Here is a 13,439-nt window from a genome sequence, read left to right as displayed (position 1 = left end):
TATCCAGTACATGTTGAAGGAGAGTGATGTATTAGTTAACACAGGTAGAAACACGCTGATAAAGGAAAGTTCACAGTGGTTTCTAATCTCTTCCTCTGTAGTTTGAACATCTAGATCGAGTGTATGTAGACATCCCCTTCCTCCTAATGACTGATATCCTGAGTGCTTCTCCATGGCCTCTCAACTTGGTCTCCAGTGAGCTTCAACTGGCACCTTCTATGGCAGCAGTGGATCAGTTGGACTCTCAAGTGGAACAAGGTACAGTTCAACAAAAATGACATGATGAGATAACCAAGTCTGTTACAGATCGCTTTTGTTATTATGATTTTGTGGAGGTTATGTATGTTATACATAGAGGGAGTTTTGCATGAACATTGTGCTCATTGTTGATTTGAGATGCAAGTATGTTTGTGTTAACAACAAGCCTCTTTTCTCTTGTCTCTGCAGTTGTTCTGCAGACAGGAGAGAGTGCCAGTGAGTGTTTCTGCCTGACTTGTCCACCAGTGGCCAGTGGTGCAAATGGAGTAGCATCAGGTCACTATGTTCTCTCCTGGAAAAGGTAGGTGCAGTAGAATAAACCTTACCTGAGGGGCCACTAAAAAAAAGACACTTGTCATCGTTTGCACCATTTAAGAAAAGTGGAAAAAAAAAATAGTATTACTGTGGTCACATACTAATAGTTTTTAAGAAAAAAAAGGTGTTTGCAGTCATTGGGAGTGATTCTGGGTTCTGATGCTCCAATATTAAGTTATTCAAATGTTTCTCTAGATCTGTCTGGGTTTGAGCTTGTCTGGAGAATTCTGACTGCCTCATTCCATTCAAACCATATGCCAGTGCGACATTTCAACTGAGCTTACAGATAGGAAAAGAAACATATATTGGGTCAACAGAATTCATAACCCCTTGAAATAATTGCATACATATAATAAGGTGAGAAACTTTCTCTTTTAAATATTTTTCCAGACTATGAAGGGAAAATATGTTGTTGTTATTTTTGAACAACAAGGTACTTGTAGATGGATATTATTGGTACTGGTGTTAACTTATTAATAAATCACTTATAAGTGATTTAATTAAAATAACCATGTGTCTTTTTTTATTGTTCTTGTGCAAACACATTCTTGCTCTGTAGAAAACTAAAAATGGAATGGTTGTGTGCCACTAATGCCCTTAAATGTCTTAGTCCACTTGCTTTTCAGAAAATCCAAACCTGCACTAAAACCCAACCCCATTTTGGTGTGGAGGGAAACCAATCTTCAGTTTTAAGATGTAGCAGTAATTGTCTGTGTTATTATTTCAAAACAATACTGGACTGAGTTCTTTGTTTTTGTTTCAGAAAATCTACTAGAGAAAATGTACCTGCTGTAAGCACTGTCATCACTCTACCACATGTCATAGTAGAGACCATTCCACTATATGTTCATACAGGTACGTTTCCAAATCATGTAACTTACTGATAGATAAATGTAGGCTTTATTGGAAAGATATACATTACTGCCCATTGAAAATATTAGTTTTACTAAATAATAAATTATGGATATGTTTAGTTACTAAGTTAAAAAAAATAGTTGATTTTATTGTTGACACATAAACAAAAAAGTAGCTGTATTTACATTCTTTAAGTATTAATATAAACTCCTTTTTGTAATTAAAGATCTACCATCTTTTGGCCGAGTCCGAGAGTCATTACCTATCAAATACCACATCCAGAACCGGACCGGGTTAGTGCAAGACGTGGAGATGTCTGTGGAGCCTAGTGATGCCTTCATGTTCTCTGGTCTCAAACAGGTAGAGTTCATTTTATTTTGGACTGGTATATTCTACATGCTAAGCTAGGGCAACATTACAGCACTTGACATGCAAGCAATGAGTGGCCTGGTTGGATTGCATTTAACTTAACATTTATCATTTTTTATTAGTCAACACTAACATACATTTAAATACAACTGTTTGTTTAAAATTAAAAAGAGAATTGTGTTCTTTTAAATCTTGATCTGTTTGGCCACAGTGAGAGATCCTGTAAAGCCTTGTGCTGATGTACCAAATTCAGCCGAACTGCAGGATCTGCATGAGATCAGGATGGAGAGCAGTTGAGTTGTTCAGCCAATCACAGTGTTTAATTTATCAATACCAAAGATATTCTATTATAAAGCAAATTTTCATACCACAGGGGTGTGCAATTTATATCTGCCAATGCCTATGACAAGAAGATTTGTGTGAGGGACAACAAGTTTTGCCGTTTGCCCATTGGACAAATAGTTTTTATTTATTTCTTTTTCCTATGTTCATTGTGTTGCTAGGAAAACACTCTGGGTATATTTCTAGAGAGGCACGCAAGTTTCTTAAAACTGAATTGCAGGGGCTCCCGAGTGGCGCATCCAGTAAAGGCGCTCTACGTGGAGTGTAGGATGTGCCCTATGGTTTGTACGTCGCAAGTTCGTGTGGTTGCATGGTGGGTCTGCAGTGTGAAAAGAAGCGGTCGGCTGACGGCACACACTTCGGAGGACAGCGTGTGTTCGTCTTTGCCCTCCCGACTCAGCGCAAACTGGGGAGAAAATAATAAAAAAAGGTCTAGCACCTACACAAACATTTTAAAGTGTTCATGTCGCACCCCTATAACTTTCTGATTGGCTAGCTGTGGGAGAAAAAGCAGATCTTCTATTTGTTATAAAGACACCCAGAAATGGCTGCCCTTAGAGCCTCTGGCAAGGCACAGTCTGGGTCACTACTCGCAGGCTAACCCTTTGAGTAGTGAGTTCTAAAATGCACTGCCAGTCCTACGGGATTGAGTTTTTTTTTTCTGTCTTCTGCATGCGCTTGATTATTATGAGTACAGCGTACAAACAAGCTGAAAGCTGTATGTTTGTATGTATGTAATGAACCGTGGATTATAAATAAGCAATACACGCCGCTGTATTGCTTCATTAACATTGTTATTGTTTACTGCTGTTAGACATTGGATTAAACAATTAAACCTTCGTTGCACCTGGATTATCGTTGTTTGTCTGATTATTGATCACCTGCAGCTGCACACCGTTAACCACCTTTGCCGCAGTGACCCACTCTGACTGTGCTTCCCATTTGCTCCAGGTCCGATTGCGGATCCTGCCCGGCACCAAGCAGGAAATGTTGTACAACTTCTATCCTCTCATGGCTGGATACCAGAACCTTCCATCGCTCACCATTAACCTGCTGCGCTTCCCAGGATTCACTAGCCAGCTTTTGCGCCGTTTCCTGCCCACACGCATCTTTGTTAAGGTATGGTTCATAGAAGAAAACCAGCAGATGCACAATATAATAGCCATCTCTGTTTTTTCTGAAAAAAATTCAATTTGTTTAGTGAAGAATTAAGTACTGACACCTATATATTGTGTTTGTATTTTATTTTGAATTACAATACCGGGATTCTGCTCCAGACACCTTATCAAGGCTTGTTCAAGCTTTCAGTGATATATTTTAGCATTCCCTTATAAACAGTTATTCTACTGCTGCTGTTACTTTCTGATGCAAGAAAGTTTGATCATATCATGTATGCTATTGTATTATATTTTGACCTCTGTTTTTACAAGATAGGGAGACGCACAGTGTTGAGTGACGTTCTAAAGGTTGTCGCTTCCATGGTAAAACTGATAGAACACAAGATTCCAGGCAGTAACTTATTTAAGCCACACAAGCATATTGGTTTTCTGTGCCAGCACTTGACTAACCTTTAAAATGTTTCTTTAACTAAAACTGAGTAGTAAGGTTGGAAATGTACTGTATTTCAAATAATCAAACATGGTTTGATGCCATTTATGTGGACCATGGCTTGTTTGAACAAGTTGTTCTCGAATGGACCCTCTGGCATTTGGCTTTCAGAATGGGATTGAAGTAATTCGTGAAAATGTACATTACTAACCTTTCAAAATGAATGCCTGCAAGCGGTATTTAGGGCAGCTGTTGAAACAAGTTGTTTGTTTAAACAAAGTTGTGTCGAAGCATGCCAGTATTGAATGGATTTTTGTTGTTGTTTCTTTCAAGTTCAGTCAACTATTACTTTTAAGGAGAAAGCAATTGTGCTGTAGGTTGAACTTCAAAGTGGATCATTGTCATGTCTTGGCATACCTAGATATGCAAGAGCTAAACTGATTTAATATTTTTGTATTAATTTCTTTTTTTTTTTATTAAGCCACAGGGACGACAAGTTGATGATGCATCCATTGCTGCTGCTTAAACACTGAAGAAGAAAACATTTGTTGCATATTGTCAAATGGACCATAAATTGTTCCGTATCAGTATGGTAACTTTAGTTCATTAAGATTTTCATTGATCTAGAGTGTGCTGGTTTGTGATTTTCAAGAACAAGCAGCATATTTTTGTAACATCTTTTGCTGCAAAAACATTGACGAGTTACTTGATCATATTTAATACCGAGTCTTTGATCATGCATATTAAAGAATCTGGGGAGTGAATTTACAATGGGTTTAATGCTAATCCTGTATAGTAAAACTGTTATAGTGGTAAGTTGATGAAATATGGCATAATTTATGTACTTTGTCATTAAAATTCAATTTAATAAGGTTGGTGCATGTATTTATTTTACATTGGAAATTGAAATGTATTGCTAGAATTTCATTTGGCATCCTATGTGTTTTTAAAAGTAACTGGGTAATAGAATCCACCCACTCTTAATTTACAGCATTTGGATTGACCTATTTATTTAGCTTTTTCTTGTCTCATGCCATTTTTAAAGTGTAAAAATGCTGTAAAACTAATAAAGACTCACTATTGTTTTAAATGTTATCTTAAAGTTCTCAAAGTTGTTTTTTTTTGTTTTGTTTTGTTTTGTTTTACAATGATGTGTTTCTTGATATTTACTTTTGTTATAAAAATTGTGCTTTTTATTCAGGAATGCACCAAACTTGGCACAATTGTAGACCAGAATTGTAGAATTTGCAACGGTTTTCACACATCATCTCATACTGTTTATTTTAAAACAAGTAGCAGAATTTACAGAAAAATTTTACATTTTCAAAAACACTGTATATATATATATATATATATACCAAAGTAGGTTCTTTCAAAAAAATAAATTGGCAGGATTTAATTCGGTTGACATAACGATTTAAAGATATCAAAAAATGCATTTTAGATATCTCATTTAAAGCACCATTTAAAGTTATCTGCAAATCATTTTGTGATATCTCTAAATGTATTTTAGATATCTGGAAATGATTTAGAGAGATCTTCAAATATTTAGAGATATCTATAAATGAATTTGAGATATCTCTAAATGATAATTTGGCTTTCCATAATGTTATGCTAAAGTTATTTAAAACTGGATAGGAACAGGTCGACATGTGGGGCATGTTGTCCATATCCTCCTTTGTAAAAACTTGTGAAAAGTAATCATTTAGTATATTTGTTATGTTCTCTTGCTGTTATAATAGTGGAAAAACTTTTTGGAAGCATTTAGTAACAGCAAGGCTAGTGGATTGCTCATTTTTTCCCACATTTCCCCTAACAGAGGATTAAATAGTGCCACCAACCACTACCCCACGCTGAACCAACCCAAGCTAAAAACGGAGCTTTCAGTGCTGTATCAACACACTGAGCTACACCACGGAAACACAGCACTGCCCCTGTTAAAATCAACCTGTGAAAATAACCTACACAAATCTTTGTCTGAAACTGTTAAACTTCTCAAAATTATTATAACAACTCCAATGACAACCTCCGAATCTGAGAGAAGCTTTTTGAGAATCAAAACCTTTTTGAGGAATACCATAACGCAAGACAGACTGAATGCTTTGTCTATGCTGTCCATTGAAAATGAGTTGTTACAGAAAATGCCAGACTTTGATAAGAGAGTTATTGATACATTTGCCAAAATGAAAAACCATCGTGCCAGTTTCCGGTTCAAACAAGAGAACCAACTATCGGTAAGTGTTACTATGATTATCATACTCTATTAGATAAGATACATTGACCCCCCTGCACGTTGGCATCCATTTGCTACTTTGTGTGATGTAGTACATGTGACATTATATTTTATTGATTGAAAATCCTGTAAATCAACTTGAATAAAGGATTCAGCCAAATGAATTTATTATTATTATTATTATTATTATTATTATTATTATTATTATTATTATTAATAATAATAATAATAATAATAGTCTGTGCTCCACCAATATTTTTTGCTACTGACCGCTACTGGATAGGCCTATATCCCTGCCATTTTTAGTATTTGAATGTTAATGATGTGTTTTTAGGGAGAGATGTGTGCCACATTTGTAGTGAGAAGACTTCTGTAATTACTTCACATGAAGAAGAAAGAATGGGTATGCTTTATCAAATTATGCTAAGTTGTAAAGCTCTAGACATCTGACCATATTCACAGAATTTCCAGAACTATTTTAAGAACATAAGAATGTTTACAAACAAGAGGAGGCCATTCAGCCCAACACACTATTCCCACCACCTGCTATATGGTATAGGCACAGTGGGTAGTAAATCTGAGGGCTGGGGCTTTCACTTCCCCCATCTAATACTCATCATTGTGAGCTGCAACAGCAAGGCTATAAAAAGCCTGCTGACCAAGTTCAAAGGCAGATTTGTTTTCACTAAAGAAACTCTAGGTGGTCCAACATTAATATAAGAACATAAGAACATAAGAAAGTTTACAAATGAGAGGAGGCCATTCAGCCCATCTTGCTCGTTTGGTTGTTAGTAGCTTATTGATCCCAGAATCTCATCAAGCAGCTTCTTGAAGGATCCCAGGGTGTCAGCTTCAACAACATTACTGGGGAGTTGGTTCCGGACCCTCACAATTCTCTGTGTAAAAAAGTGCCTCCTATTTTCTGTTCTGAATGCTCCTTTATCTAATCTCCATTTGTGACCCCTGGTCCTTGTTTCTTTTTTCAGGTCAAAAAAGTCCCCTGGGTCGACATTGTCTATACCTTTTAGGATTTTGAATGTTTGAATAAGATCGCTGTGTAGTCTTCTTTGTTCAAGACTGAATAGATTCAGTTATTTTAGTCTGCATACGACATGCCTTTTAAACCCGGGATAATTCTGGTTGCTCTTCTTTGCACTCTTTCTAGAGCAGCAATATCCTTTTTGTAACGAGGTGACCAGAACTGAACACAATATTCTAGGTGAGGTCTTACTAATGCATTGTAAAGTTTTAACATTACTTCCCTTGATTTAAATTCAACACTTCTCACAATATATCCAAGCATCTTGTTCGCCTTTCTTATACCTTCCCCACATTGTCTAGATTAAGTCATTTCAGAGTCAACATAAACTCCTAGGTCTTTTTCATAGCTCCCTTCTTTTTTTTTCAATTTCAGTATCTCCCATATGATATTTATATTTATAATGCACATAAAGTGTTTTAAGTTTATTTGTAAGGGTGTGTTATTTTTCTATTCTCTGTCAACAGTTGTATATATGTTTAGTCTTAGAAATAGCACCACAGCCATTTAAGTAGCTTTGCCTGGTGTTTTATATACCAATATATAAAAGGGCAGGCACGAACCAGGGACCTCTCGCACTAAAGCATAGCGCCGATACCGCTGTACAAAAGAGCCGGCTCCATTGCAAAGAGGGTATATCGAGTGTGATTACGTCACCTACCAGCCCTGCTGCTGCCTGCCTTCGTGCACTCTACACTCTCCCCTGCCAGCCTCAAGACCGCCCCGGACTTGCTCACCAGGCTAAAGTCCGATAAGTGCATGCCACAGTAGCTGCATCCCACTCCGACACCAATGTAGAGATCTCGGTTAACGCAGGCAGGCGCATCACAGAGGGCGAGGCAATCCACACACAGGCGGAGGATGGGCTGGAACCCGGCACCTCTAGCACTAAAGCATAGTGCCGATACCGCTGTATAAAAGAGCCGCATTATTAATTCATATGAAAGCTATTCTGGGTCATTATTAATTAATAAATTAATCAAATAATAATAATAATAATAATAATATATTTTAGGTCAGATTCTGACCTAATCACAACGTTATGATTCCGACGTCATTATAGCATTCAGATTGCAACGCTGATAAAACGTTGTTATTCAGACGTCGGTATAACGTTCAGATTGCGACGTTGATACAATGTTGTGATTCAGACGTCAGAAAAACTTTCATTATTCTGACCAATATCCAACATCGGAATCTGACGTCAATACGACGTCACTGCAACCAATTTTGCCCACTGGGAAGCATTGTTGTAAATTACTTTGCTTCTAAGTAAATTGTAGTTCTAATATTCATTTTGTTATTATATTGATTGCTGCAACCTGGGTTTCCACTGGACTTGTATTAATGAAAAATATCAGCCAACTGATGTAGAAAGTTCCGTTTTCTTCTGGTACAAATGTATGAGAAAATAACATATCGTGAAAGGGGTGCATATTACATTGTTCAATTTAGGACCCTGTGGAAAATGGAGCATACTACTGGGAGGTGGAAAAAACATGTGAGAATGTGGTCCGGATTATTTGGTAAATTGATTGTAAATTATCCTGGCTCCATGCATACAACAAGAGCACCTAGTCTGAGAGGCATTAGTTCTGCTAGGAATGTGGAGTGAGGGGCTAGGAAAGTTGCTCTAAGAAAAAAAAAAATTAAAGACGTTTTGTTTGAAGTTTTATAGAAGAATGCATTTGATTAAACAGTTTCTCAAGAAGGGTTTACTTTGAAGATGTTTATTTGGCTCAGATCATTTTTGTTCACAGATTTTTCTCTCTTGATTTGGTTTGAAAATAAAGATATTTTTGTGAATTTTAAAGAAGCCTGACTTTGTGTTTCATGACATTAAAGCATCACTCCCCATAAAAATTTCTGCTCCCTTCACAACACAGCCTATTTTTCCAGAAAATTGAAGCTTGCTTTTTATTTCATTAAGTCCTGCTATGGAATTCCTTATCCCCACCCCAGTTACGTTAGCACAGAACAGTCATCTAGATCTGTCTAAACACAAATGACATGATATCTGCTTGACATTTCTTTTATACTCTAGTCAGCCAGAGGATACAGATTTCCATAGCTTAAACACTGCTATGGAATTCTGTATTCCCCAGTATAAAGAGGTGGGGCACAGAACAGTCATCTAGATCTGTCTAAACACAAATGACATGCTATTAGCATCGTATTTCTATTTTAACTCTAGTAAGCCAGGGGATACATATTTTCATAGCTTAAACACTGCTATTAAATTGTATATTCCCCTGCAGCTTTACTCGTATGAAGGAGTTAAACCTGTCAATATATGATAGATAATTATTATGCCGAGGACAAACGCAAGCATGTGCTTGTTCAAAGTGAAAATAAAATTAACAATGTTACCCTTTGCTAAATAATAATCATCATTTATCTAAAACTAAAAATTAGTTATTAGTTATTTACACTGGTAGCAGGTACATCCAAACCTAAACATATAGCCTACTAATTCATAGTTGAGGAAAATAAACTTTTGTGTTTAATTAAAGGTTTCAATTGTTTTAGTTATTTTTTAATATTATTTTAATGCACAATCAAATTATTATTATTATTATTATTATTATTATTATTATTAATAATAATTTATTTATTTATTTATTTATTTATTTATTTTGCTGCAGCGTAATTAGCTCACAAACAAGGAACAGGCAACATTTAAATATTTGATAATACTGTATATTTTCCTCAAAGATTAAACATATTAAACACTCTAATATGGTTTTCTACACAAACCATTACCTCATTCAGCAAGAAATCTATTACCAGAAATGAAAAAAAAACACTACCCGGTATTACTGTCCTTTCAAATTTATGTATGTCTTATTTTGTAGTCACATTTAAACAGATTCATATTTGTTAAAATTGCGTAATTGTTTGCTTGTTTTATATGTAACTAATAATAATAATAATAATAATAATAATAATAATAATAATAATAATAATAACTGCCAGGCAGTTTTATGGCTTCCAAGCTCAGTATCAGCTGAAAATTTTGGCAAGCTGTAGCATTGCAGCAGATGTGTCAGCAACAGATCAGTTTTATGGAGCAGTTTCAATTCAAAATACTGCGTTAGTTCATTATCTCACGATGCTTTATAACTTTAAACACCATAGTAACCATGACCCTATCTACACACTGCAAGTTATAAGCTAATTTTACATTTAACCTTAAGGAGAGGTCAAAGGTCACAATCAAGGTAATTTTTGAATAGAGCATATATGGGTTCCTATCTGTGTTCCATAGTAACCATTAACCGATCTGCACTTTGTAAGGAGTTATAAGCTAGTTTTACATTTTTTTTAAAAAATAAATGTGTCAGGTGGTCATCTTGCTTTACGCACAAGCAACATTTTTGAAAAAGTCAATTGTATTGACACAGGGATGATATTTGTCAACTTTGGAATTAATCAACTAAACCGTGTTCAACTGAAGCGGTTTTAAATATAAGAACGAAGCGTAGATCTGGCCGCCATCTTGTTTTACGAAAGAACATTGAATTCCATTGTCCCCAGGATGATGCCTACCAAGTTAGGAGATAGTTGGTTAAACGGTTTGCAAACAGAAGCAGTTTGATGTTTGGGTGCGTTTTGGCAAATTTGGTGGCAGCCATTTTGATAGTAAAATTTATCACAGCAACTTCTGCTTCGCAATCTTGAAGCGGGTTTGGTTGCTGATGACGTATGCAAAGTTTCAGATCAATCGGTTCACCGGTTCCCAAGAAGAGGATTTTGAAAGGTTTTTCCAAAAAATGCGTCAGGCCGCCATCTTGGTTGATGCAGGAGCACAATTTTTTTTGCATCTGAACTGTAATCTACACGCGATGATACCTACCAAGTTTCATGTTGATTGGTTACAGGAGCAGTGTAAAGTTTTGGGAAGAAAAATGACAATAATAATAAAAAAAATCTTTACAATAACAATAGGATTCCCAAGCCAGCTTGGAAGCCTAATAATAATGTCATTATTAGTGGAGCGCAGCAGTTGTAAAATCCAGGAAATTCATAATTCTATGGGGGTACAGAAATCTGCGTAACACAGACCCTAATTATAACTTTGTAAAAAAAAAAAAAAAAAAAAACCTTACCTTCATTATTATGAAATATTGCCACCTGGTGGATGAAATAGATAAAGTCTTACTATTGACTGAAGTAATTGACAGACTTTAACATCCTTTTCAAAGTCTTGTTGAGACAATGAACCTTTGAGAAGATTTTCTAATAGTTTTGCTGATAGCATGTCATTTCCATTAAATAATAATAATAATAATAATAATAATAATAATAATAATAATAATAATAATAATAACTATTTAGTTTTAAATACATTTCAGCATCATTTCAGGTGATTGTTTATTGGCTTTCTACATTATGAAGAATTAACACGAACAAATGACATTAAAAATTAAAGAAAAATAACAGTACAATTATTATATATTTTATTTGTATTATATTGTAAAAACATTTCAGTTTTTATTTTTGTAATTGTATTTAACTCTTTCCTCCTGTTTTGTTGTTTCAATATGGCAGGAAGATTTGATCTGATTTGTTTTTTGTAGGCCGTAATCCTACCTGTTCAGCTGCATTAGGCACTGCCGCCCACTATTAGCAGTTCTTAAGAAAAATGACAAATTAAAAACATTTTTATACCTGTAACACTGTAAATAAACGTAATGTAAATTGTTATTTTTTCATTTGAATCCTATATTAGTATTTGTTGCTTTTCGTTATTATATATCTAAAAAATACATAGAATGTCATTGCTCCAACAGCCCACAGTTTGGGAACCTCTGCTAGGAGTACTAGACCAAAGGTGTCAAAACCTCATACTGTATCTCAAAAAACAATTTAGGTGGTGGCTTTATATGACATTGATTTTGTGCGTACTGGAAGGGTGGTAGAGTCTATTTTGTCACTTTATTGTCCTCTACCGGGTTTTCTCTGCACTGATTTCTCTTTGTAAAACATCATTGCGGAAGCCTTTATAGTAAATGTTAAACTTACAAAAGCGGATTTGATACTATCACTGTGTTTATTGTCGGGGAAATGGCTTATCCGTCCTGGCCATAGTTAGGGACAAGAAGAATCTTATCAAAAAACGAATGCCAATTAACAATACTGTGCTGAAATTAGTATACGCATTCTTCAACCAAGTAGATCATCTCGTAGTGAGTACAGAGGACTCACTACAAGGTAGAACCAAATGCAATAAACTAACCCTCTGCAGATAGTCTGCAGGTGAGTGTTAAAGATTATCTCTTTAACTTAAGTTAAATTCCAGCAACTTTTCAGACTAAGTTCAGAACTCTCATATGAGCAGCAAAGCTCAATGTATTTCCCAACTAGCGGTAATTCAATTAAATGTAATGGATATAAAAGTAAACGAGAGAAATGTTAATTGCGTATTAAAATTAATACATTTATAAATGTATCACTAATACCTTTATTGACGTATATGAAGTATTCCATTCCACATGAACATTCTGATACTAAACTGTGACACGTTTTATTTGCGATACTGTCTCCAATTACAAAGGTTTTTTTTTTAATGAATAAAAATAATGTATTTCTTGCAGTTCCGTGTCTTACCTCACTGGTTTTGCTCTTACACCATAGAGAGCTCATATCAGGCTCTATTCAATATGATAATCACTTCGAACAAAACTCAATACTACTAAGCGTTATAACATGAAAAAGAAGAGCTTAACATTTTACTTACAGTATGAAAAAAATGAAAGAAATCCATACAACTAAACACACATCTCAGTGTTAGTATCATCAATCACAATCTAGTGTTAAAACTATAGGCACTGTGACAACCAACCCCGGTCTCTCCTATAGACCTGAATACGGTGCACTTTAAAACAAAGAATATTACATTTGTGAAAAAGATATTTAAAGTCAGTAAGCCAGATATTGTCTGCAAGTTACATATCCTGCTAAGTTTTGTTAGCACTACAAAACGGGAGCTAGGATTTATTTTTGTTTTGTATTGTTTGTTAAAAGAAGCCGTGTTCCCACTGGAAAAGGGGCACCACGGAGACAAATAAACATACAGGTACCGTCCTCTTTAAACCCATTCTTACTGTTACTGTACATAAAGAAGCTTTGTCACAAGTTGTAATTATGAAAACATTTTTGACATTCTTAATGTATAATTGTGGTCTTGATTCTCATTTCTACCGCCGAATTTCTGGATCATAGGTTAGTTGACTGCGGAGATGTATCTGTTACCCTAAAATCCCGGGATCCTAGACTGCTTAAAAATCTTACACATGGTGAATTCGTTCTTGCATTTTCTGTTCTCTGGGAAGTTTACCCCCACTGTAGGCAGGAGATGGACTCTTATTTATTTAATATAGTTGAGCTCTCTGTCAGATATGGAGGCACCATATTTTTGAAAGCAGCATCTCAACTCGCTTTAGATAACACTCTCATAGACTGGTCCCAACCTGATCC

The 13,439-nt window shown here is 35.4% G+C and overlaps 1 protein-coding gene across 2 annotated transcripts in view; it reads left to right on the top strand.

Annotated features, from left to right (window-relative positions):
• LOC117409294 (trafficking protein particle complex subunit 11) overlaps positions 1 to 4,782 on the top strand; it is a 29,059-nt gene extending 24,277 nt beyond the window's left edge. Inside the window, exons 25-30 of one of the 2 annotated variants that reach the window (XM_058998551.1) lie at positions 102 to 258; positions 448 to 559; positions 1,337 to 1,428; positions 1,655 to 1,788; positions 3,091 to 3,258; positions 4,175 to 4,782. In XM_058998551.1, coding sequence (XP_058854534.1) covers positions 102 to 258; positions 448 to 559; positions 1,337 to 1,428; positions 1,655 to 1,788; positions 3,091 to 3,258; positions 4,175 to 4,213 — 702 coding nt within the window. In that variant the 3' untranslated portion in view covers positions 4,214 to 4,782. Of the gene's footprint in view, positions 1 to 101; positions 259 to 447; positions 560 to 1,336; positions 1,429 to 1,654; positions 1,789 to 3,090; positions 3,259 to 4,168 lie in introns of both variants that reach the window. The other variant, XM_058998545.1, reaches the window with a different exon arrangement.
• Positions 4,783 to 13,439: the final 8,657 nt, after the last annotated feature.

Source organism: Acipenser ruthenus, chromosome 2 (genome assembly GCF_902713425.1).
Source record: "Acipenser ruthenus chromosome 2, fAciRut3.2 maternal haplotype, whole genome shotgun sequence".
Classification (NCBI taxonomy): Eukaryota; Metazoa; Chordata; class Actinopteri; order Acipenseriformes; family Acipenseridae; genus Acipenser; species Acipenser ruthenus.
Note: the sequence above shows the minus strand (reverse complement) of the source record. Positions and strands in the feature narration are given on the sequence as shown.